Source organism: Haliotis cracherodii, unplaced genomic scaffold, assembly GCF_022045235.1.
Source record: "Haliotis cracherodii isolate W230 unplaced genomic scaffold, xgHalCrac1.p SCAF_14, whole genome shotgun sequence".
Classification (NCBI taxonomy): Eukaryota; Metazoa; Mollusca; class Gastropoda; order Lepetellida; family Haliotidae; genus Haliotis; species Haliotis cracherodii.
Window position 1 is genome coordinate 844,389 of NW_027266269.1, and position 26,513 is coordinate 870,901.

The 26,513-nt window shown below is 43.0% G+C and overlaps 2 protein-coding genes across 3 annotated transcripts in view; one reads left to right on the plus strand and one right to left on the minus strand.

Moving 5' to 3' along the window:
- Positions 1-402: 402 nt before the first annotated feature.
- LOC139460932 (scavenger receptor class F member 1-like) lies at positions 403-16,412 on the minus strand. The gene is made up of 5 exons (XM_071242408.1): positions 16,351-16,412; positions 14,424-14,744; positions 3,336-3,680; positions 1,812-1,920; positions 403-658 (listed from the first exon to the last, which is right to left on the minus strand). Exons 1-5 carry the CDS (start codon positions 16,400-16,402, stop codon positions 403-405), a joined length of 1,083 nt encoding a protein of 360 aa, XP_071098509.1. The 5' UTR covers positions 16,403-16,412.
- Positions 16,413-26,176: 9,764 nt separating this feature from the next.
- Positions 26,177-26,513, plus strand: part of LOC139460901 (serine/threonine-protein phosphatase 6 regulatory ankyrin repeat subunit B-like) — a 31,867-nt gene continuing 31,530 nt past the window's right edge. For both annotated transcript variants that reach the window (XM_071242374.1, XM_071242375.1), the window contains exon 1: positions 26,177-26,277. The gene's annotated coding sequence lies outside the window, so the exon portion shown is untranslated. The remainder of the gene's footprint in view (positions 26,278-26,513) is intronic.

Consider the following 26,513-nt stretch of genomic DNA (forward strand, 5'->3'; position numbering starts at 1 on the left):
ATGTCTGATGACGGTCAGGTGACTTGAAATGGGGTTCAACGTCGCGTGTAAGATTGGTTCGATTATAAAGTGATGAGCATGCATGTGTCAAGGTTCGCGCAAGCGCTCTATCATGGCATGTCGCAGTTTTGCATGAATGCCAAACTCCACACAGACACTCTATAATCACTCGAACTGACCAGTCCTTGTTTTATCCCTTAATGCCGAGTGCCAGGAAGGATAACACCACAGACACTATGTTAACGGTTCGGGGTCTGACACAGCAACGGGATCGAACCACTGACCTTCTGCTCTCCTGGCAGACGCTGTCCAGGAGACCACAGGGGCGACAGATCAAACTAAGAATTGCATTATCAATAGACAGTGACATTAGTCAACGAAGGACCATTTCAAAATAACTGATTACCATGCATGTGCTAATTTGGAGTATACATCGCAATCAACAGCATCAAATTCCCGTTTCCCTCCATCTGCAACGTCATAAACATCATCATCCACATCACCAGCTTCAACGGGACCCCCGCAGTTCCCATCAGGCGACTCAGACTGCACAGCCATGTCTGTCTGTGGCATGTCAGAATACCGTTCTAGCTCACTGACAGGGGCATCGTCCATTTCGGTAACATTGTTTGAGACAACATCCTCTGTCTGGGTGATACTGTGAAGTGAGAACAAGGTAGACTGATGTCATATAAACCGTGGATTCACATTTAAAAACAAATATAAAAATAGTCAAGTAATCGTGTCTGAGTATCACAGATTTGGTAGTAGAAGTAATTAGCTATCACACGACTTATCAGTTCGAGTTACATGATACTAACGGACCGACTGTTTGATGTTCCGGTGACCCAGGGATTTATTTTGAGACCTGATTATGTTTTTTCAGCCACTGCTGCAAAACCAGACATTTTAAAAACTCAAAAAGCTTAAAGCCTAAATAAAACAAAATATAAACCACCTTGCAACCACACATTTGTTTTTTTTGTGGCAGACAATTCTAATTTGTCCAACAGTCTGAAGAATATTACTATTTTTTGAAGCACTCTTTTCGATAAAACACTCAGCCCCCCAACACATCAATTAGACAGATGTGAATACAGAGTTATGCCTAAGTCATTCGTTGAGACGAGTTCAGATAATGTTGATTTCTGTTCATGAGGGAGAGAAAGTTTATTGCTACGTAGCTGTAGCGGCAGATTGGTACAGGGTACTTAACCTGACAGGATGAAGATAATGCATAGAGGATGCCTCATAATATACTTTATTCAACTACTTTCAACGTCTGTCCCCTTTATGTAATGTATATGACATAATATCATTTAAATATCAAAGTGACTAGTCATGAAACATGTCTTTAATCTGGTATTGTAGTCAGATTAGTCTAGTATATACAAAGTATGACAATGGAAGCCACCAAGGTGTAAATTGTTGTGGTGTTGTTTGATGCAGCAGTCAGGGATATTTCAGCTACATCCGAGCGACCTGAATATATTTGAATGTGTTACTTGTAAACAGGTGGCCGATATAATGATCAATATCTCAGGTCGCCGAGGTATGATGAGTGACTGACTACCACACTCATCCCCATGTTAGTCGCTACGATGAGACTTGCACGGGGACCATTTGTGACCTGACATCCGGGAAACAGCTGAATGAATGTAGCTCTCTCTCTCTCTCTCTCTCTCTCTCTCTCTCTCTCTCTCTCTCTCTCTCTCTCTCTCGCTCTCTCTCTCTCTCTCTCTCTCTCTCTCTCTCTCGCTCTCACTTACCTTCTCTTTCGCTCTCTCTCTCTCTGTGTGTGTCTAACTCACCTTCTCTTTCTCAAACGTTGACGGTACTTGCAGCACACAACCAGACAGATCATTAACATGACACCGACAGCTGATGTGGACAGCCCAACAGAAAGTCCCACGTTACCACCTGAAAAAGAACAATGTTAATTTGTAGGAAAAACCTGAATCATTTTCTTTAGTACGTGAAGAACAGACAACCAGGGATAACTGTCCATACTGAATTCTTTATAGTATCAATTATAGTAAATGAATTCCGGTTCCCACCAGTAATACCCCCGTCAATGGACCAGTTTGCTCTCGAATGTTATGTTGAACTCCCTGAGAAGTTTAGCCATGGGAACAGATAATATATCAACTTAGCCAATTTGCAATAGTAACCAGATTCACAATCAGGCCCGTACTAGGAGTCACAGTCAGACATTATCCAGACTACATAGTGTGGAGAGAATACCTACAGCCAGCCTGCAGCACTCTCTACTAGGAGTCACAGTCAGACATCCTCCAGACCACATAGTGTGGAGAGAATACGTACATCCAGCCTGCAGCACTCCGTACTAGGAGTCACAGTCAGACATTATCCAGACTACATAGTGTGGAGAGAATACGTACAACCAGTCTGCAGCACTCCGTACTTGGAGTCACAGTCAGACATCCTCCAGACTACATAGTGTGGCGAGAATACGTACATCCAGCCTTCAGCACTCCGTACTAGGAGTCACAGTCAGACATCCTCCAGACTACATAGTGTGGAGAGAATACGTACAACCAGCCTGCAGCACTCCGTACTAGGAGTCACAGTCAGACATCCTCCAGACTACATAGTGTGGTGAGAATACGTACAACCAGCCTGCAGCACTCAACGTTTCAGCAAGATACATTTGGAGTATCACACTGCGACCATCACTGCAGTCTTTCCTGACAAATTCAGCTGTTACACTCACTCACTACTGAAACACAATTGCTCCCATACATATCAAGATAATATGAATGGGCATTTACTGATGCTCATTAGAATTATAAATTCACAGAAATACACGTTCTTGACTGAAGCTCAGGATTGTTGTTCATAATATCTTCATTTATAATTGTCCCGTTTAGATCCGGGGCAGAATAGGTATTCAGCAACCCATGCTTGCCATAAGAGGCGACTATCCTTGTCGTAAAAGGCGACTAACGGGACCGGGTTGTCAGGCTCGCTGACCTGACGATGCATGGTCGATGCATGTCATCGTATCCAAATAGCGTGGATCGATGCTCATATGTCAATGATGTATGTCATCGTATCACAACTGCTCATATGGCTCGATTATTTACAGACTGCCGTCATATAGGTAGAGTATTGTTCAGGGCGGCGTTAAACAACAAACAAACAAAACAAAATCAGAAGCGATATCATGCAAATGGGTTTTCCTCATTATGTTTAAAGCATACACTCATAGTAAGCAACTTTACCGAGAGTACTTATCTGATCGACACGTGGATATCTATTGTAGCCTATAGGATAGTAAAACTATTTAACCTAGTTATCAAAAGAATACCTACCCGATTTTCCATCACAGCCAGTCCCGTAGTAGGAGTCTACACATCCAGACACACATGACGAGTTCAACTGACAATATCCTCCATCACAACCACCTGGACATGCTGTACAGTCACCTCCTGGACTGTCACATGGCATGTTGCAGCTGCTGCCTTGATATCCTGGGACACAACCCTCAGTGCAGTTATCAGAACCATTGGTTGAAAGTATACATGTCTTATTCTTACAGCTCTCACTACAATTTGAGCTGCACTTTTGATCGTAATACCCAGTGTCACACTCAGTGAGGCAATGTCCCGTTGTGTTGTCACAGTCTGAACAGTGTTGATTATCAATACATGGACCAGCTGCAAGGAAAGATGCAGTTATGTATTCATAGTTTTTCGTGAATATGATTTCATGGATAATGAGTATGATGTTTAATAAGAGTAATTCTGAGTATACATTATACATTTCAACATCATAAAGTTATTGTCGTGGCTTTAAACAAGCTACACGTACGATCGTGATTAAGACAGGAATGGTGTATACAGTTCACAATTATTATCATATCAGTTTGACTTTTCACTTATCAGGCAAATGACATTCCGCATTTGAATCATAAAAGCATGCGACATTCACACAGCAATCACAGACTCCCTGTTGTAGTGAATAGAGCGGAAGGTCATGATCAGTGGTTCGGTCCCATGTCCTTCCCTCACACCAAAAGATGTAATAACAATGCCTGACGCTTGCCACTGTGGGACATGCAGGCACGGAGTAGGTGTACGTGTGGGGTATCAATGTAAAATTGCAGCACTTTGTAGGGATACCTTTATGATAATTATATTATATAACGCAGAGTCGATTGTACGATTCCGACTGTACCAAGAGCATGTATTCATGAATGCATATAAAATCAAAATGACACCAGGTGGTCGCGAAAAAGTAAGCATATCCTGTCAAGTCAATTATTCCCTGAAAAACACGAGAACGTATAGTACAAGTTAAAATAGGGTTCTGAATTCTTAGCAGGAATACGACTGGACTAGTACAAACAGCCACATACCAGCATGACATTGTGCATGCACGTAGCTACATAAGGGACATAATCTTGACCTTGATCCCCGTTTCACCCTGGCTTTTAAGACAACCCTGCCTTCATTTATGTTACAATGTCCAACTACCACTTAGATATGTTAAAGTATGGATATTACCAGACCAGATAGCAATTTTAGCAATGCAGTGTTTACCTTCAGTCGCAGCTAGCAAGCATGCTATCCACATCATCACGGGTACGGTCATTCTGTTGACTGAAATTGATATCAAAGAACCGGTTTCCCTAACATGCATAATGCAATAAGTAGATTAAAAACAGAATAAGTGTTGACTGCACAAACTAAGATCATAAACAAAGAATAAATATTCAGAAAACAATTTTAAAATTAGGCCAGCTGTGGTATTATGTTCCCCAGGAAGTTGAGAATAAAATCAGGATGGACGCTGAGGATGAAACATTTATGGAATCTAGTATTTATCAATGAGCATTAAAATAATTGTGCGTGAAGGTGCAGTTTACCGGAAGTGCAGCTTTCACACTGGAAGGAAGCTGAGACGTTAATACAGTTTAGTCCTCATTCTATAAAAGGTCAGGTTCTAATGAACGCATACAAACTGAATGTCATTTCTAAGATTAAGTCTTTAAAAGGCATTAAGAAGTGATACACATAAGGAAGAGAATTTATGGATGGCATTCAGCGGTTATATACTCCGAACCGTCGTATTCCTCACACTAAAGAAGTTGACACCAATACATTTTCTTCCTTATGTCTTAAACTATCAAGCATGTAGCACCAGCATATACTTACATTTTGATCAGACTAATGTACGGATCCTGTTGGTACAAATGCAGACCCGCCAAATGTGACCCAAGAGTCGTTTGTATCACACTGGAGGGATGGTGGGAGAAGTGTTATCTTACATCAATCACCCTTCTTTCACAATCCCTTAAACTTATGTTTCCTGTTGATAGTAACATATCTTCACCAGGATGGTGGACGTGACCACTCTCTCGTGAACAGAAGGAAATATTATTATGCACAGGTGTTTGAAATAATGATAAAAAACCGTTGAGCATTGTATTAATAAGTTGTGTGTAACCTTTCTGTCAGTTAATATTTGTTTTCCTTGTAATATTTTAATGCAAATATTTCTGTGAAGATATTGAAGTTGAAGTTTAAACAATTCAACATATAATATTTCCTGAATTGAACTGTATTTTAAATATGAAGGTGATTGCTGAATATATTTGACAGTTTCACAAATAAAGAACATATTTGACTTTTAACCATATTTATGATCATGTCAATATGTGTCACAGAGGATCACAGGTGCGTGAGGGTCGCTACAGCGTTGGGCATGCCTGGAACCGGATTTTTTATATTCTACCGGATCATGTTTCACCTTGGTAGTTGAGGTCCAAGACATGTCATGCTTTCATAGCTTTCAATGTCACTGTACAAAAAGTCAACGCTGTGGAATAATCAGCTATTATTGTCTGTCTTAACAGATTCCACTGGGTGTAAAAGGCAAACGAGCGGTGAAAAGTATGAGTGAATCACTGAAAATCAGTGATGACACCATGTACTCGCGAAAAGAATAACATGTCCTGCATACGCCATGATATAACTTGCTGTTGAATTAAAGCGACTCAACCCTTTCTATAATCATTGGAAATATCTACTAAAAGCAGATTCGATTGTACGATTCCGACTATATCATGAGCTCGAGCTTATAAATCACAATCAAACAGTGATGATACCAGGTGTTCGCGAAAATGTCATCGTAAACTGCCCCACCTGTCATAAACACATGCAAAAACAAGTCAATTGTTCCATCAAACCCATCCACTCACTGGTGTATCTAGCTTTGGGGTGTCAGTGTCTATATGTGAACATGTGATGTCTTAACGCCACCGGGGCGATGTAGTTACAAGATGGTATGACCTGCTACAGCGTTTGACTTGGAAACATACAGGGTTTGTCGTCCACATGCCCCTGTACTTGGTCCGTATATTCTGACACTTATGTGACCATTAGACTTTAACGACTTAAAGTCCAAGGTGATGGTGGTCTTAGATGTTTATTAGTAACTAATAAGACAGGAAAATGCAAGGTGATGCCTGTCTTAGATGTTTACTAGTAACTAATTAGGGAGGAACCTTGAACATTGAACATGGCATTCACGAGGGATCCAACTGTGTACAACTACTTGTGATGCCTTAGTAGACTTGGCTAGCCGTGACATCCGTATTGATGATCTCATCTTCAGTAGACCTCTAACACGCTTATAATGAACTGACGGATAATACGAACGTATTTGTTGGTCCCAGCCATTTGCTGTATAGATGTTGTATGTATGCTTATAACGAACTACGTTTATAACGAACTAGGGGTCCCTTTGAATTTGTTATAACCATAGGTTACTGAATTTAACTGCAGATCTAAAACGAAAACCATGAATGTTATTGTATAAAGGCACATCTGATTGTAGTTTCCGTGATTCTGGGATGATGGGTTGTCCCCCCTCACAAAGCGTAAGGCAGAGCTGCTGCGTAGAAAATGTACGCGGACGTAGAAACATTATCATCACTGAGGTACGTTTTGTGAACCTTCAATTCAACACATGTTAACTATTAAGATATAGCATTACACAAAGAAATAATGCTCATTTAGAGAAATAGGAATACATATGATTCCCGTTGATGTCAGAGATCCATCGAGTTGGAATGATTAAACAACACAAGCACTTATTTCGTTATTTTCCCGTTTCAGGTTTGTGATTTAGTCGGGCGGTTTCATAAACAATAATGTAGGTGTCAGTGGCTCGCGTCCGTTCATAATTTTCGATTTGAAATAATTACATGGAAACTGAAACTAGAGATGTAAGGTTGCCGTTAGTTAGACACATATACACAAATCCTTTCTTGAGTGAATGCATCGTCGCATAAATATGCAAACCCAAGAACATGAAAGTGTGTTTGATTGTTGCTTTGACCCAGTCCTTCATAATTTCGCAATGAGCAGGATTCAGGGTGTATCACGCGTGTATGTCAATTGTGGAGACTGGACCAGAGGTTGATATTAAGAGCAAATATACGGCGACACGCAATCCAACAAGACACCGTTCATCACTTTAAAATCCTTGAATTAGCAATGTCCTCGAGTCGCGGTGACTATTCTTCACCAAGCCTCACTGATCCTCAAGGGGGCGTGGATGGCCCAGTCGCCTGAGGCTCCACAGTTCGCTGTGAAGAGTTGCGTCCCTTGTTGTGGGTTCGAATCCGGGTTCACCCCGAGGATGTTTCTAGTTTTGTCAGCACGATGCTAGTGGGTTTCACCAAAGTGGTAACCGTCTGAGACCTGCATCGCTTTAGTCCAAGATCAAGCTGACACGCCGTGATATAACTGCCATAGCTTCAGTGTTATCTAGGCCAAGTGAACAACAGACACACGTCCCTCAGTGCATGCAGTATGCATCCTGACACTGCACATATGGAAGCCTAACGCACAGTTCAAGCCAAACGCCTCGCACATGTCAAGGCTGTTATCGTCATGCCCTTGATGTGGGTAGGGTAAGCCATGAGGGGTTGAAGGTAGCTGACATTTTGAAACAAAACAGAAAATCAATCATTGCATATTATATACATGTTGTTCTGATTACTATTTATGATGTCTAAGTTAGTTCAGGCTGTGGGTAAGGGTCTCTCTGATAAATAAACTAACTTGTCCATGTTTGAACTAACGTTACCCCTTCAGGTAATAGTTGCGCCCACATTGTTTTCCCGAGAATTAGTCAGGGCTCAGCCACTAGATCTGTGACGATTATGGAAAGGGGAAGTGAGAGTGGGGAAACTTTTGAGTAGAGATATTGTCCGGTTTGAAGTAGAAATTGCATCCTGATGTTGTCAAACATTACTTCACTTTTAACAAAGTTGATTTACCCTCGTATGATGTGTGGTTAACGCGTGAGTCATCAGAATGATACACACCATCAATCTCAGCAAAGGTGAATGAGTGAGTGAGTTGTGTTTAACGCCGCTTTTAACAGTATTCCAGTTATATCGCGGCGTGTCAGCTTAATGTGCGGGGAAAGCCCGAAGTGATTCGGGTCTCAGACGTTTACCACTTCGGTGAAACCAAAGAGCACAGGTATGGTGCTGACAAACCTAGAACCATAATCGGGCCGAACCGGGATTCGAACCCACAATCATAGATTTCTGGCGTGTCCACGGGACACAACTCTGCACAGCGTTTCGCGGCGCCTTAGACGACTGGGCCACCCATGCCGCCCTCAGCAAAGGGATCACATGCATTCATCATGTTTTTCGCTTTGATGCCCAAAAGATGCAATGCATACATTCCGGATATGAGGCTCATTCCACTAGCCACCTTGTACGTATTTGTTTGTTGTTTAACACCTCACTCAGCAACAGTTCACCTAGGTCACAACAGTGTTCAAATATTCAACATTTGATCAGGTATGCCTGTGTAGCGATACGTGTAGACAGATTGAGCAGGACGCGTCTGTGCACAGCATCAAGACGTGGGTATGCCTGTGTAACGATACATTTAGACAGGTTGAGCAGGACGCATTCTGTACACAACGAGGAGGAAACTTTTACCGTTTTCGACGTAATAAGCGCCCCGCTCTAATAAGCGCCCACGGCGATATTTGCTAATATATTGGCTAGTGAACAATCTCAATTAGCACACCTTCTTATCAATGTACACAAGACTTATTTAATCGTGTATAATACGCACTTGTGTGTTATATGCACCGTTAAATCCTGGAAAAATATATATGTCGTATATAAACATTTCAGGTTGTCATCATAAATCACGAAATTTACGAACTTTCAACTTTTTCAAAATATTATTCCAAAAAGAGACCCCTATTTCTTATTTTGAGAGCGCCCTGGGCGCTTATTACGTCGAATACGGTAAGTATCAACTGTATGATTAACCTAAATCTGGCGTGGAGTAATGTTACAACTTCCTCAATGATGTTTACATGAGTGACTAACAACACATTGGTCACTCTGGTTGTTGGCGTGGCTCAGAGCTTGGGTGGTGTGGGATAGAACAGGGTGTGTGTGGTAGAGAGTTATGGAGGTGAGGGTGATGTCCGTTAGAGTTAAGTCGGTGTGGTACACGACAGAGAAGGTATGGGTTGTGTAGGGTAGAACAGGGTGTGTGTGGGAGAGAGTTATGGAGGTGAGGGAGATGTGAGTTAGAGTTAAGTCGGTGTGGTACACGACAGAGAAGGTTTAAGTGGTTTAGGGTACAACAGAGTGGGTGTGAGAGAGAGTTATGGAGGTGAGGGAGATGTCAGTTAGAGTTCAGTCGGTGTAGTACACGGCAGATAAAGTTTAGGTGGTGTAGGGTAGAACAGAGTGGGTGTGAGAGAGAGTTATGGAGGTGAGGGAGATGTCAGTTAGAGTTAAGTCGGTATGGTACACGACAGGGAAGGTTTGGGACAGAGCTATGTTGAGATTGGATTTGGCTGAGGCGGTGAGGGCAAGAGCTGGTACATATGAAACATATGAAACGGTCTCATCAATATGTTCAGGTGGGTGAATCAGTGAAATGGAATTGGTTATTTGATTGTTACTGAAAGATATCAGATCATCGATAGGCCTGAAGCTTAATTCAAACTTATTGGCCAAATTACCTTGTTTTACCAATCCAAACATAAATTCCAATTCATATGCATAACAAAACAGATTTGCAAGAAGGAAAACACAGTTGGTGTCCATGAGGATGCCTACGTCTTGCCTTAGTGTCTTACCACCACATGTTACATAAATGTTATGAACGGGGACGTCCAGCATTTCACAAATTGTTTTCTCATAAACTGCAGATGACATTTGCTTCAATTTATAACAAATTGTCCTGAACCTCTGAAGATACGTAACTGTATCTGTGGTCTCTTCGTTTTTCCTAGCCTCAGGTTTGTCATGTGGGATTGTGGTGTACAAAGTTGAAAAAATCAAATGTACTGACAAAACAACATTTTATTTCTTTTCTGACATTGCATAAAGTCAAGCGAATCCCTTGAGGCTTTGAGACTGCATATGCTTTTACATCCAATTGTTTCAAATACTTTCTGTGAATATAAAGAAAGTCATTCTTGGTTGTATTATAGATTATGGTTTGTTCTTGAGACAGGGATTTTGTGGTACATTTGCGAAAAATAAATATCATAGCATATAATTGTGATACTTCACAAGTACAGCTAAATGTTTTTATTAGTAATAAAAACACAAAATCAATTGAGTCACCATAACTATGGATCTATGTATCCATCCATAACCGAACAGATAACATATCTTTGATACATGTATCAGAAGGCGACCCGTGACGATCCGGGGTAGAATAGGTCTTCAAAAACCCATGCTTGCCGTAAAGACGACGTAAGAGGTGACGAACAAGATCGGGGCGGTCAGGCTCGCTGACTTGGTAGAAGAATCGCATCATAACCCAATTGTATACATCGATGCTCATGATATCAATCACTGGATTGTCTTGTCCAGACTCGATTATTTACAGACCGCCGTTATATAGCTCGAATATTGCTGAGAGTGGCGTTAAATAACAAGCAAACAACCGATAGCCTAAGCATCCAACTTATTGACTTCTAAGGTTTTGGTTTCGTACAACTCTTTTCAACAAATACCACGTCATCTTACTTGATTCATTATCTCTGTCCAGAAACAAGGCCAAGCTGGCGGGTAAAAAAATATGAATATGCGCTGTACAATCTTGAATTGCAGATACACGGAAATTGATGGCCAATTATTAAGTTTTTCACAAATATTTCCGTGTTACGAATGTTGCACGGCAAAATCATTTCATCTGCTAAAATGTCCATAAGAGGAGAATAAACTTACAAAATGCTAGATAAGTTTATGTAGAAAAGCCACACCCGGCACCACGTTAGCAAACTCGGCAAATGAGTCGCAACATACACACATGTATACACTATTTCCAGAGAATGAATGATTGAGAATCACTGTACAACCAGTTGACACGTGAACGTCTAACGCTGCAGTCAGCAATATTCCGACCTGTGAAGATCCGGGGTAGAATTGGTTTTCAGCAACCCATGCGTACCGTAAAAGGCGACTAGGCTTGTCGTAAAAGTCGACTAACGGGATTGGGTGGTCAGACTTGCTGACTTGGTTGATGCATGTCATTGATCCCAATTGCATGGGTCGATGTTCATGATGTCAGTCACTGAATTGTCTGGTCCAGACTCGATTATTTACAGACCGCCGTCATATAGCTGGAATTAGGGTAGGGTGTCCTACAAAGTGGCAAACGTCAACGACCTGGTCAATTTGGGCTTGAGATGACACGCCGTGATATAACTGGAATACTGTTTAAAAAGGCGTTAAACCCAACTCACTCACTCTAAGCACGTGATATTGTGGAGTATATGTTACCAAAGACAGCAGCAAGTTCCCGCCTGCCTACATCTGCAACGTCATAAACATCATCCGCTCCACCACCAGCTGCACTTCCTCTTCCACAGTTTCCATCAGGTGACCCACAAGGCGTGGCCATGTCTTTCAGTGGTGTCCCAGAATACCATTCCAGCTCCACAACGGGTTCACCACCCATGTCGTCAACAGAGTCGCACACGACGTCCTCTGTCTGGGTGACACTGTGGAGTAAGAAGAATGCAAAACTATGTCATTAACTGTGGACATCCTTTTCAACATGAGCACGAGAATAGCCGAATAATGGTTTCTGAGACTTACGGATTGGGTAGTGGGAGTGATGCAACAACTTATGCATGAGTGAGTGAGTGAGTGAGTGAGTGAGTGAGTGAGTGAGTGAGTGAGTGAGTGAGTGAGTGAGTGAGCGGGTGGGTGGGTTGGTGGGTGGGTTGGTGTTTGGATGGGTGGGTTGGTGTTTGGATGGGTGGGTGGGTGGGTGTGAAACCAACGAGCATGGGTATGGTGCTGACAAACCTAGAAACATAATCAGGCAAACCGGGATTCGAACCCACAATCATAGGTTTCTGGCGTGCCCAAAGGACACAACTCTCTACAACGAATCGCGGCGCCTTAGACGACTGGGCCACCCGTGCCGCCAATAATGCATGACACTAAACATCAACACTTAATGAAATAAATAGCATGGTTTAATTAATAATGTTAAATAAAAAACAAAGCTTGTCAGTCTCGCTCCTTCAGATGAGTTCACGTGAGTGTTGATTTCAAGTCATGATTTGGGTTATTGCTACTAGCTTCAGTGGTGGGCACAGAGCACTTAGCACACAAGAATGGAGATAATGCGTTGATGGTGCCTGACTTTGTATCTGTAAATTTTTCCCTCAACGATGGTGAAACATATCTTTACTCAAATATCGTAGGGGCGCGACATTATAAGTTTATTGTAATGAAATGTGAAAAATGCACAATGGGGTGGCTGATTTTATTATCAACATCTCACGCCGCCAGGTATCGGGAGACACAATACCCCACGTAATAGTCACATTGATCCCCATGTTGGATTTGGGTTAAATGTTTTGGCCATTTTTATATTTAGCTTGCTTCATTTAAGTTGTAAAAGGAAGTAACTAGCTTTGTTGTCAGTATCGCTTTGTGCAAGAGACTGAGCTGTGACAGGGGACTTTGGAGGATATAACAAGTTGAGTCAAATACAAAACTTGTACTCTAAGAAGTCAGACATTACTTATGTGACCATGTGTTTACAGTTTTGTGTCAACATATGAGTATATTCCACAGACGTTTCTGCCTTGTATTACAGTCAATCAAGCCGCCAGGGCTACTTCAGGAGTTGTGGCAACGGCCCCCTTCAACTTCGAGAAAGTGTTACAACATGTGGCTAGAATAAACCCGGCGAAGCTTCAGAATGAACACAACCAGGAACACCATCACCAGGAAACTGATAGATGCCCCGGACACAACCAGGAACCCCATCACCAGGAAGCTGATAGCTGCCCCGTACACTCCCACTGTAGCACATGACAGAACAATGTCAGTATGAAACTCAATTTATGTCCTTAACTCGTGCACATGGAGAACGTCAAAACAGAAGCAAGTCATCACACTGAATTTTGAACATGTATAATACTAATTATACTATATCAATACGAAGCGTGTGACACAATAGTGAGTGAATTTGGTTTAACGCCGCTCTAACAGTATTCCAGTTATATCGCGGCGTGTCAGCTTAATGTGGGCGCAAAGCCCGAAGTGATGAAACCAATGAGCACGGGTATGGTGCTGACAGACATAGAAACATAATCAGGGTGAACCCAGATTCGAACCCACAATCATAGGTTTCTGTGGTGCCCAACTCTGCACAGCAAATCGCGGCGCCTTAGACGACTAGGACACCCGTGCCCCCCGTGACACAATAGGAATAGTGTATCCTACCGTTGTTTACTCATGGCAGAGGATCGATGTGTTCACGAATGTCACATTCAACTCTCTAGGGAGTTTACAGTATAGCCTTGAGGAAAGTAAATTATCAATAAAAGCAGGCACCAATACATCCAGATTTACGACCATACCCGTAGTAGGAGTGTACACATCCAGATATCGAGACTACTGTATTTTGGAGAGAGAGAGGGACAGACAGAGAGAGAGAGAGCGCGCGAGAGAGAGGGGAGAGGAGAGAGAGAGGAGAGAGAGAAACGATAGAGAGAGAGAGAGAGAGAGAGAGAGAGTTTGTATATCTCAACGTTTCAACAGGGCAGTGACACTTTTTTGGGCATCATACGGGGATCATGACTTTCTCTCAGATCCAGCTTGTATCAAGATACTATATATGATACCTCAATGATTGGAATCATTCATTAACATGAATACACGTTCTTGACCGGAGATGATCAATGGTGTTGATAATATATTGATGTATGTGTGATAACTTGAAAACAGACGACCGTCTCACTCAGCCGGTTTCAGCAATACCGACATATTAAGCAACTTTACCGAGAGGATAATCTACAATTTCTTATCGCCACATGAATATCGATCATATGAATAGTAATTCTATTAAAACCTTTTGTAAAACTATCCCTACCATCACAGCCAGTCCCGTAGTAGGAGTCTACACATCCAGACACACAGGAGGAGCCCAGCTGACAATATCCTCCATCACAACCACCTGGACATGTCGTACAGGTACCTCCTGGAATGTCACATGGTATGTTGCAGCCAGTGCCTTGGTATCCTGGCACACAGCCCTCAGTGCAGTTAGCACTACCATGGCTTGAGGTCACACATGTGTTATTCCTACAGTTCTTGCTGCAGGTAGAGTTGCATTTACGTCCGTAATACCCCGTGTCACACTCAGTGAGGCAATCCCCAGGCATTCCTTTCTTGCATGGGCCAGCTGAAAGTCAAGATGCAGGTAACTATATGTAGTATTGGAAATAAGGTTTTCTATCATACCTCCATGTCAGAATGATGAGATCTGATTAGTCAACATAAACTTGATAAAATACTTCGTAACCAGCAATGGAGGGAAATAAATTTCTCAATAAATCCTTTTTACCCCGCCACGAGCAAGACCCCATATAACCCTCGTGCTCCTGCTACAAATGATCCTTGTTGCACGGGTGGCACGGGTGGCCCAGGCGCCCTGCAATTCCCACTTGGACATTACTGTTTCGTGAACAGAACGATAAAGAGGACTGGTTATACCTTAACAAATACATTCTAATATTAACAGCTCAGTGAGCATTTAATGCATGCTATTTAAGATGGTTGATGAAAATGGCAGGGCTGAGTATATACCTATACTCTGTACATGAACAACTACATACTGATCGGCATTATTGGTAACCAAGCTACAAATACGATGACGATAATGACAGGAATGTTTGTTTGTTTGTTTGTTCTTTAACGCAAAACTCCAGTTATATGACGGCGGTCTGTAAATAATCGAGTATGGGCCAGACAATCCAGTGATTGATATCATGAGCATCGATCCACGCTATTGGGATACGATGACATGCATCAACCAAGTCAACGAGCCTGACCACCCGATCCCATTCGTCGCCTCTTACGACAAGCATAGTCGCCTTTTATGGCAAACATGGGTTGCTGACAACCTATTCTCCTCGGATCTCCCCAGGAATGACTTACATAGTTCAAGATTAGTAATATCATTTCAACTTGACGTTTCTCTACTCGTACTTTTTTCAGGCTAGTGATACGTCACAGTGAAAAATTAAAGCATTTGACACCCAGAGGGTAATTACCGACTTTGAACGTTTTTACCTAGTACACAGAGCCACAGACAAACATATGCATGCACATCGCTATATAAGTGAAAACAATCTTGAACATACTCCGCATTTTACGTCACCTCATACAACAATCCTGTCGCCATTAATACCACAATGCTAAAGTATGGATATTACCAAATATTAAGACCAGATCAGCAATATTAGCAACAGAATGTAATACTTCAGCTTTCCAATAGACGACTTTCCCTTCGTGTCGAGCAATACTCCAGCAGCTAAAGCCTCTGGTGGTTGCATTTAAAACAATTGAGATACAATCGAGCATATTTATTCTACCAAGAATTTAATAAGCGTCTTACAACTCTTGCTCAGAAGTTGATTGATCAAAGTTACAACATTCAATGCCTAATGGAACCTTTCAAAAAAGATTTCAGGAAGACACGTGGAGGATATTACCAAATTTGATGCATCAGTGACAAAAATGATGTCCGATACAATTCCTTATTTTGACTATGTATCATATGTTCCCATGTTTCTTCAGGTGAACAATTTACTTGCCCGTGCATGTGTTTGTGACGAATGCTACCGGTGGGGCAGAATACGCTCACCTATTCCTAACACGTGGTAACATCACTGTTTGATAGTAATTCATAAGCACATGGTCATGGCATAGTCAGAATCGTACAATCGACTCTGCTTTGAGAAGACATTAATATTGAATATAGAAAGGGTTTCGTCACTTTTATTTACCTTCAGTAGCAAATACCAAGCATGCTATCCACATCATCACCGAGGCAGCCATTATGTTGACTGAAACTGATGTGAAACAACAAATAAGTGATAAAAAATATTTCCCGTTGACATACTCAATGAAACAAGACGATGAATAGCATAACAACAAGGTTGGAAAGTAGTGGAAGGACGTCAGCGTTGTAGTTTCCAGTTATACTGCATTATATTGTCATACAGCTACTTTTACGTGTATACGTTTACAAACCGTCCGTCCTTTGAGACGCTGTCCGTCATGTGTAGTAAAGTTGCTGACTGACGCCCACAGCGACATGCCACCTGTCATGCATGTAAGTCCCAGCTTCATTAGAGATAGATGAGCATAAATGTCAATCAGGAAAACTCAATTTATTCATGTTCTTTCAAATGAAATTGTATTATATCCATGGAATTGTCCAATCAGAATGTTGTACGTACTTCTGTAAATGTATTCCTCATAATGTATACAAATGTATGTTTGTACTTATATAAGGAAGAGACGCGACCGGAGTGGCGGTTGACTCACGGGACTCGGGACACGCTGTCTCCAGACCCCCGGTCACACTCTAGGACGACGCCTACCAGTGTCCGTGTGATGAAGACTCTACATACAATAAGACTTATGTCTTATGTTGGATCTCATATGGTCAGCCTGTGACCTGGTTACACCATTACAGCCATAAGTATACACAGGCTGGTACGTGGTATTAAGTGACACTATGAGGACTCTACATACAATAAGACTTACGTCTTATGTTGGATCTCATATGGTCAGTCTGTGACCTGGTTACACCATCACAGCTTCAACTATACACAGGCTGGTACGTGGCATTAAGTAACACTATGAAGCTGGGAATCAGGATGGATACTGAGCATGCACCATTGTATCGATTCTAGTGATTTATTAATAATCAGTAATATAATGTTATGTTTAAATGTGACGTTTACATGATATACATTGGAAGCAAGCTCCAATTTGGTGGATGCATGTCATCGAATCCCAATAGCGTCGATCGATGCTCATGATGTCAAACACTGGATTGTCTAGACCAGACTCGATTAGTTACAGAAAACCGTCATATAGCGGGAATATTGTTGAGTGCGGTGTTAAACAACAATCAATCATTCAATCGATCAATGTAGATTCATACCTCAATGAACTCATGCAAAACAGACACACCCGTAGATACTTACATTAATAGTCATCTGTATCACACGTTTGTCAGTGAGGGTTGGTGACCCGCGTTGTGTCATACAGCTACCACTCTTCTTTCCAACTCACGGAAGCTTAAGCCGTGATTGTAGTATACCCCACCCCACCCCACCCCCCCCCCCCCCACCCCCCCACCCCCACACACACACACACCTCAATTTACCCGGACGATGAAAATGAACACTGTCACGAAGAGAGAAGGAAATATTATCAGACACAGATGTGTTGAAGATTTACTAATGAATATGTAGAGCAATATATTCATAAGCTGTTTCAAAACAAATTTGTGTTAAGTTGTTCTGTCACACTGAAAGAGTACAAAAAAGAACTTGTTATCCATAACAAAACTGTCGTGTATTCAAAACCATTGGCATGTTCATAATTAATCTCTGCTACAAACACATATCACAGATATATTAAACGAAAAAGGTATCTTGGCATTCAGGATAGTTGTTGTATCGAGTTACACAGGATTGTCGCTGTATCCAAGTATCCTTGGTTGTCGCTGTATCTAGGTATACTGGATTGTCACTGTAACTGTGTATACTGTGACAATACTGTATATGTATAGGTATATCTGGGTATACTGGGTTGTCACTGTATCTAAGTATACTGGATTGCCGCTGTATCTAGGTATACTGGATAGTCGATGTATCTAGGTACACTGGTTTGTCACTGTATCTATGTTCTAGATTGTCGGTGTATCTAGGTATACTGGATTGTTGATGTATCTAGGTATACTGGATTGCTGATGTATCTAGGTAGACTGGACTGTTGCTGTATGTCGGTAGACTGGATTGTCAGTGTATCTGGGTATACTGGATTGTCGGTGTATCTGGGTATACTGGATTGTCGGTGTATATATGTTCTGGATTGTCAGTGTATCTGGGTATACTGGATTGTCGGTGTATCTAGGTAAAGTGGATTGTCAGTGTATCTGGGTGTACTGGATTGTCGATGTATCTTGGTATACTGGATTGCTGATGTATCTAGGTAGACTGGACTGTTGCTGTATGTCGGTATACTGGATTGTCTGTGTGTCTGGGTATACTGTATTGTCTGTGTGTCTGGGTATACTGGATTGTCGGTGTATCTGGGTTTACTGGATTGTCGGTGTATCTGGGTATACTGGATTGTCGGTGTATCTGGGTTTACTGTATTGTCTGTGTGTCTGGGTATACTGGATTGTCGGTGTATCTGGGTATACTGGATTGTTGGTGTATCTGCGTATACAGGATTGTCGGTGTTTATTGGTATACTGGATTCTCGGTGTATCTTGATATACTGGATTGTCGGTGTTTTTAGGTATACTGGATTGTTGGTGTATCTGGGTGTACTGGATTTTCGCTGTATTTAGGTATACTGGATTGTCACTCTATCTAGGTAGACTGGACTGTTGCTGTATATCGGTATACTGGATTGTGAACTTATATAGGTGAACTGGATTGTTGGTGTATCTGGGTGTACTGGATTATTGCTGTATTTAGGTATACTGGATTGTCAATGTATATAGGTATACTGGTTTGTTGGTGAATCTAGGTATACCGGATTGTCACTGGATCTGGGTATACTGGATTGTCACTGGATCTGGGTATACTGGATTGTCACTGTGTCTAGGTATGCTGGATTGTATACTGGATTGTCACTGGATCTGGGTATACTGGATTATCGCTGTGTCTTGGTATGTGGGACTGTATACTGGATTGTCAGTGTTTCTTGGTATACTGGATTGTCACTTTATCTAGGTATACTGGATTGTCGGTGTTTATTGGTATACTTGATTGTCGGTGTATCTGGGTATACTGGATTGTCACTGTTTCTTGGTAAACTGGATTGTTGATGTATCTAGGTATACTGGATTGTCGGTGTATCTCGGTATACTGGATTGTCGGTGTATCTAGGTATACTGGATTGTCTCTGTATATAGGTATACTGGATTGTTGATGTATATAGGTATACTGGATTATTGCTGTATCTAGGTAGCCTTGACTGTTTCTGTATGTCGGTATATTGGATTGTTGATGTAGCTAGGTATACTGGATTGTCACTGTGTCTAGGTAGACTTGACTGTTGCTGTAAGTGGGTATATTGTATTGTTGATGTATCTAGGCATACTGGATTGTCACTCTATCTAGGTAGACTTGACTGTTGCTGTATATCGGTATACTGGATTGTTGATGTATCTAGGTGTACTGGGTTGTAGCTGTATCTTGGTAAAGTGGATTGTCGCTGTATCTAGGTATACTGGATTGTCAGTGTTTCTTGGTGTACTGGATTGTCGCTGTATCTAGGTATACTGGATTGTTGATATATCTAGTTTTAATGGATTGTCGTTGTTTCCAGGTAGATTTAATCGTTGCTGTATCTGTCCAAGTTTTAGCCCATAAATATCGAGTGTCAGTCAGGGTAACAACAAGTACTTTCCTTATCGTGTTTTGGTATGAACTGAACTCCCGACCTTCCGCTCGCGCTACCACTGGACAACGGAGGCGGTCTGTGATTTAGTCAGATAGTTTCATAAACGTGACAGTAGCAGGTGAAATAACTGCACGGACACTGAAACTGCAGGTGTCATATCAATACACAAAGCCAGGAACATGAAAGTGTGTGTGACTAGCAGTCTTACAACTGTAGCATGGCTGTCCGTAAATTATTGACTGGACCAGCTAAACAAGAGGTTGATATTGTGAGCATCTAAACGACGATACACGATCTAGGAATTCATTGATCCTCATTTCCAGTGGTCCTTGTGTTTGAGGTGCAGTGATATATACTCCACCAAGATTGCCTGATCATCATCCCCCTATACGATGTATCTGTTTCTGTCAACAAGTGAGTGAGCTGGGTCTGACGCCGCTTTTAACAGTATTCCAGGTATATCTGCTTCTGTCAACAAGTGAGTGAGCTGGGTCTGACGCCGCTTTTAACAGTATTCCAGGTATATCTGTTTCTGTCAACAAGTGAGTGAGCTGGGTCTGACGCCGCTTTTAACAGTATTCCAGGTATATCTGTTTCTGTCAACAAGTGAGTGAGCTGGGTCTGACGCCGCTTTTAACAGTATTCCAGGTATATCTGTTTCTGTCAACAAGTGAGTGAGCTGGGTCTGACGCCGCTTTTAACAGTATTCCAGGTATATCTGTTTCTGTCAACAAGTGAGTGAGCTGGGCCTGACGCCGCTTTTAACAGTATTCCAGGTATATCTGTTTCTGTCAACAAGTGAGTGAGCTGGGTCTGACGCCGCTTTTAACAGTATTCCAGGTATATCTGTTTCTGTCAACAAGTGAGTGAGCTGGAACTGACGCCGCTTTTAACAGTATTCCGATGTATCTGTTTCTTTGAACAAGTGAGTGAGCTTGGTCTGACGCCGCTTTTAACAGTATTCCGATGTATCTGTTTCTGTCAACAAGTGAGTGAGCTGGGTTCTGACGCCGCTTTTAACAGTATTCCAGGTATATCTGTTTTTGTCAACAAGTGAGTGAGCTGGGTCTGACGCCGCTTTTAACAGTATTCCAGGTATATCTGTTTCTGTCGACAAGTGAGTGAGCTGGAACTGACGCCGCTTTTAACAGTATTCCGATGTATCTGTTTCTGTCAACAAGTGAGTGAGCTGGGTCTGACGCCGCTTTTAACAGTATTCCAGGTATATCTGTTTCTGTCAACAAGTGAGTGAGCTGGGTCTGACGCCGCTTTTAACAGTATTCTGATGTATCTGTTTCTGTCAACAAGTGAGTGAGCTGGGTTTAACGCCGCTTTTAACAGTATTCCGATGTATCTGTTTCTTTGAACAAGTGAGTGAGCTGGGTTCTGACGCCGCTTTTAACAGTATTCCAGGTATATCTGTTTTTGTCAACAAGTGAGTGAGCTGGGTCTGACGCCGCTTTTAACAGTATTCCAGGTATATCTGTTTCTGTCAACAAGTGAGTGAGCTGGAACTGACGCCGCTTTTAACAGTATTCCGATGTATCTGTTTCTGTCAACAAGTGAGTGAGCTGGGTCTGACGCCGCTTTTAACAGTATTCCAGGTATATCTGTTTCTGTCAACAAGTGAGTGAGCTGGGTCTGACGCCGCTTTTAACAGTATTCCGATGTATCTGTTTCTTTGAACAAGTGAGTGAGCTGGGTTTAACGCCGCTTTTAACAGTATTCCGATGTATCTGTTTCTTTGAACAAGTGAGTGAGCTGGGTCTGACGCCGCTTTTAACAGTATTCCAGGTATATCGATGCGTGTCAGCTTAATGTGGGAGGAAAACCCGAAGTGATGCAGGTCTCAGACGTTTACCGCTTCGTTCGAAACCCACGAGCATGGGTATGGTGCTGACAAACCTAGAAACATAATCGGGGCGAAGCAGGATTCGAACCCACAATCATAGGTTTGTGGCGTGACGATGGGACGCAACTCTGCACAGCGAATCGCGGCGCCTTAGACGACTGGGTCCCCCGCACCCCTTTCTCTCAACATACAACAGCAAACTGGAGAGAGAGAGAGAGAGAGAGAGAGAGAGAGAGAGAGAGAGAGAGAGAGAGAGAGAGAGAGAGAGAGAGAGAGAGAGAGAGATATTTAAGGGGGGATACAGTCGGAAGTCTTACCGTAAATAGTTTACTGAAATAAATATACAAGGACATACGGCAGTGACATTTTGACTTCCATCGAATCGCGGCGCCTTAGACGACTAGGCCACCTGCTTTCAACATGCAACAGCAAGCTGGTGATAAAACATGGGAGCTCACAGTGAACAGGAAAATACTTTCTCCCATATCCGCACCTCCAACAGTTATATGTGAATGCATTGCCGCTCAATCCTTAGAATCATATATATATATATATATATATATATATATATAAGGGTGGAAACAGCCGGAAGTCTTACCGTAAATAGTATACTGAAATATATATACAAGGACATATGGGAGAGACATTTTGACTTCCACCGAAATGTGGATATGCACAAGTGAAGCGTATTCAGGAGTGTTATTGACTGTTTTCTGTGTCAAGTGAACAATTCAAAGTTCAGTTTAACCCGAACGCCTCGCACAGATCAATGCATGATATCGCTATTTCCTTAAAACTGGTTCGAAACAGGGGTTGAAGGTAGGTGACATTTATTTTGACAAGCAAACCAGAATGTCAGAAGCGTCCACACTGAATTCTCGAGAATTGTACCGGGCTCAGTAAGACTGCTGAGAGACGTGACGCGCAGAGAACCAGACAGTGGCGGACGACAGGGGGAGACTCGTGGGCTTGAAACTCAGCAGTGCAGGGTAGAGCATGGGAAGTTTGGGAATAGACATGTGCATTGTATAACCTGCCTCATGGAGGGTTTCACACTGGGAGGCTGTGGGTAGCGCTGCGGTAATTCTGTTAATAGTGTGTGTGTGTGTGTGATGGGGTAGGGTGGTGTGTGGGAAGGAGTGTTGACAGTGTGTGTGTGTGTGTGTGTGTGTGTGTGTGTGTGTGTGTGTGTGTGTGTGTGTGTGTGTGTGTGTGTGTGTGTGTGTGTGTGTGTGTGTGTGTGTGTGTGTGTGTGTGTGTGTGTGTGTGTGTGTTGGGGTAGAGCGGTGTGTGAGAAGGAGTGTTGACAGTGTGTGTGTGTGTTTGGGTAGAGCGGTGTCTGAGAAGGAGTGTTGACAGTGTGTGTGTGTGTGTGTTGGGATAGAGATGGTGTCTGAGAAGGAGTGTTGACTGTGTGTGTGTGTGATGGGGTAGTGTGGTGTGTGAGAAGGAGTGTTGAAAATGTGTGTGTGTGTTTGGGTAGAGATGGTGACAGTGTGTGTGTGTGTGTGTGTGTGTGTGTGTGTGTGTGTGTGTGTGTGTGTGTGTGTGTGTGTGTGTGTGTGTGTGTGTGTGTGTGTGTTGGGGTAGAGATTGTGTGTGAGAAGGAGTGTTGACTGTGTGTGTGTGTGATGGGGTAGTGTGGTGTGTGAGAAGGAGTGTTGAAAATGTGTGTGTGTGTTTGGGTAGAGATGGTGACAGTGTGTGTGTGTGTATGTGTGTGTGTGTGTGTGTGTGTGTGTGTGTGTGTGTGTGTGTGTGTGTGTGTGTGTGTGTGTGTGTGTGTGTGTGTGTGTGTGTGTGTGTGTGTTGGGGTAGAGATTGTGTGTGAGAAGGAGTGTTGACAGTGTGTGTGTGTGTGTGTTTGGGTAGAGTGGTGTCTGAGAAGGAGTGTTGACAGTGTGTGTGTGTGTGTGATGGGGTAGAGCGGTGTGTGAGAAGGAGTGTTGACAGTGACTGTAAGAGATTGGGAAGTGCAGGGGTAGGTTTGTGGTCATTTGAGTAGTTTGCGGACGTGAAGGGAGGACCTTGCGAATCAGTGACTGCAGTTAGGGGCGTGTGTGGTAGATTGTGCGAGTCGATGGTTGAAGTTAGGGTTTGTCTGTGGTAGATTGTGTGAGTCGATGGTTGCAGTTACGGGCGTGTGTGGTAGATTGTGTGAGTCAATGGTTGCGGAGAGGGGCGTGTGTGGTAGATTGTGTGAGTCAATGGTTGCAGTTAGGGGCGTGTGTGGTAGATTGTGTGAGTCAATGGTTGCAGTGAGGGGCGTGTGTGGGAGATTGTGTGAGTCAGTGGTTGCAGTGAAGGGCGTGTGTGGAAGATTGTGTGAGTCAGTGGTTGCAGTGAGGGGCGTGTGTGGTGGATTGTGTGAGTCAATGGTTGCAGTTACGGGCGTGTGTGGAGATTGTGTGAGTCAATGGTTGCAGTTAGGGGCGTGTGTGGTAGATTGTGAGTCAGTGGTTGCAGTGAGGGGCGTGTGTGGAAGATTGTGTGAGTCAGTGGTTGCATTTACGGGCGTGTGTGGAGATTGTGTGAGTCAATGGTTGCAGTTAGGGAAGTGTGTGGTAGATTGTGTGAGTCAGTGGTTGCAGTTACGGGCGTTTTTGGAGATTGTGTGAGTCAATGGTTGCAGTTAGGGGCGTGTGTGGTGGATTGTGTGCGTCAGTGGTTGCAGTGAGGGGCGTGTGTGGAGATTGTGTGAGTCAATGGTTGCAGGTAGGGGCGTGTATGGTAGATTGTGTGAGTCAATGGTTGCAGTGAGGGGCGTGTGTGGTAGATTGTGTGAGTCAATGGTTGCAGTGAGGGGCGTGTGTGGAAGATTGTGTGAGTCAGTGGTTGCAGTGAGGGGCGTGTGGGATAGATTGAGTGAGTCAATGGTTGCAGTGAGGGGCGTGTGTGGTAGATTGTGTGAGTCGATGGTTGCAGTGAGGGGTGTGTGTGGTGGATTGTGTGAGTCAATGGTTGCAGTTAGGGGTGTGTGTGGTAGATTGTGTGAGTCAGTGGTTGCAGTGAGGGGCGTGTGTGGTAGGTTGTGTGAGTCAGTGGTTGCAGTGAGGGGCGTGTGTGGTAGATTGTGTGAGTCAATGGTTGCAGTGAGGGGCGTGTGTGGTGGATTGTGGGAGTCAATGGTTGCAGTTAGGGGTGTGTGTGGTAGATTGTGTGAGTCGATGGTTGCAGTGAGGGGTGTGTGTTGTAGATTGTGTGAGTCAATTGTTGCAGTTGGGGCGTGTGTGGTAGCTTGATCAGAGCGCCTCAACACTACTCCTGGATCAGAACTATTCAACACTACTCCTGGATCAGAGCGATTCAACACAACTCCTGGATCAGAGTGATTCAACACTACTCCTGGATCAGAGCGATTCAACACTACTCCTGGATCAGAGCGATTCAACACTACTCCTGGATCAAAGCGGATGAACACTACTCCAGGATCAGAGCGATATATCTGAATATTAAGACTGACTCCTACCCACGTGCACGGATGAACTGCGTGATCCGAGTGCAATGGCTCGCATGTGTTGGGTGTTATATTGTGGTTCCTAAACAGTTTTGCATTCATTTTTTTCAAGATTGATGTTTCTTCTGACGATCGATCTTGACATTTATATTTCATGATGCCCTACTCTTTATTTTTGGCTACATCAGCTCCTGTTGTCGTAATGATAGTTTTCTATTTGTGTGCATGTGTCAATGCCCCAACCCTTTCTCCCAGTGTTCACGGACCGCCTCCGTGGTCTAGTGGTAGAGCGTTCCCGGAGAGTGGAAGGTCCGGGGTTCGAACCCCGGCCGCGTCATACCAAAATACGTTAAAATATGGAACTTGTTGTTACCCTGTCTGGCGCTCGGCATTAAGGGGCTAAAACAAAGACTGGTCGACTTGGAGTCAGTATACTGTGTCTGAGTGGGGTATTCATGTTAAACTGCAGCATGGTATCTCAGTGAGCTAGCACTATAAATCGGCATCAGTCCGGTCAAGAACAATCAGCCACACAAACACACACGTACATGCACGTCGCTATATAAGTGCAATAATCTTGGACGCGACGTAAAACCCTATTTCACCTCACCCACTGTTCACGCAATGAGGTTGCAAAACACATGATTAAATAGGAAGCAGACAACACAACACTATTTCCTTGTTTGTTGCACAACGTCACACTTAGAACCTAACATTAAGATAAAAAAGATTCCAAAGGCTGACGTCATGATGTTCGATCCTATCCAGCCTAACTACCCGGTCTATGATTTCGCTTCCTACGACATGCGCAGGCCTCGGTTGACCTATATAGCTATGCACCTAATGCATTAACAACACAAAGCAGTGACACACACGTGCAGATATCGGATCATTAACCGAGAGAGACGAAAATTCACATCTGGATTAACAATGTATTCTTGACTGTAGCAGTAGTTTCTGCGTTGTACGGTAAGTGGCCAGTGTAATGTACCAGATTGCCTCATGTTCAGTATTTGTATTGATGTTCTCGGTGCATGCGCAGGCGCCAGCTGCTTGGTATGTACTCACTGGCAGCCGCCATGTTGTTCACTGATGCTGCCTCATACCCCAGTGGTGAAGGCGAGTGACGCACTCCGCACATACATATATACCTTTTCAATTGTTCATAGTCACGCTGACGCTTACTAGAGTCGACATGCCGTTCA

Coding starts and splice junctions, on each gene's coding strand:
- LOC139460932 (XM_071242408.1), bottom strand. CDS start 16,402: ATGGCTGCCTCGGTGATGATGTGGATAGCATGCTTGGTATTTGCTACT. Junction 14,745..16,350: donor CTTGGTATTTGCTACTGAAG/GTAAATAAAAGT, acceptor CTTGACTTTCAG/CTGGCCCATGCAAGAAAGGA. Junction 1,921..3,335: donor TGGCTGTGATGGAAAATCGG/GTAGGTATTCTT, acceptor GTTCTTTTTCAG/GTGGTAACGTGGGACTTTCT.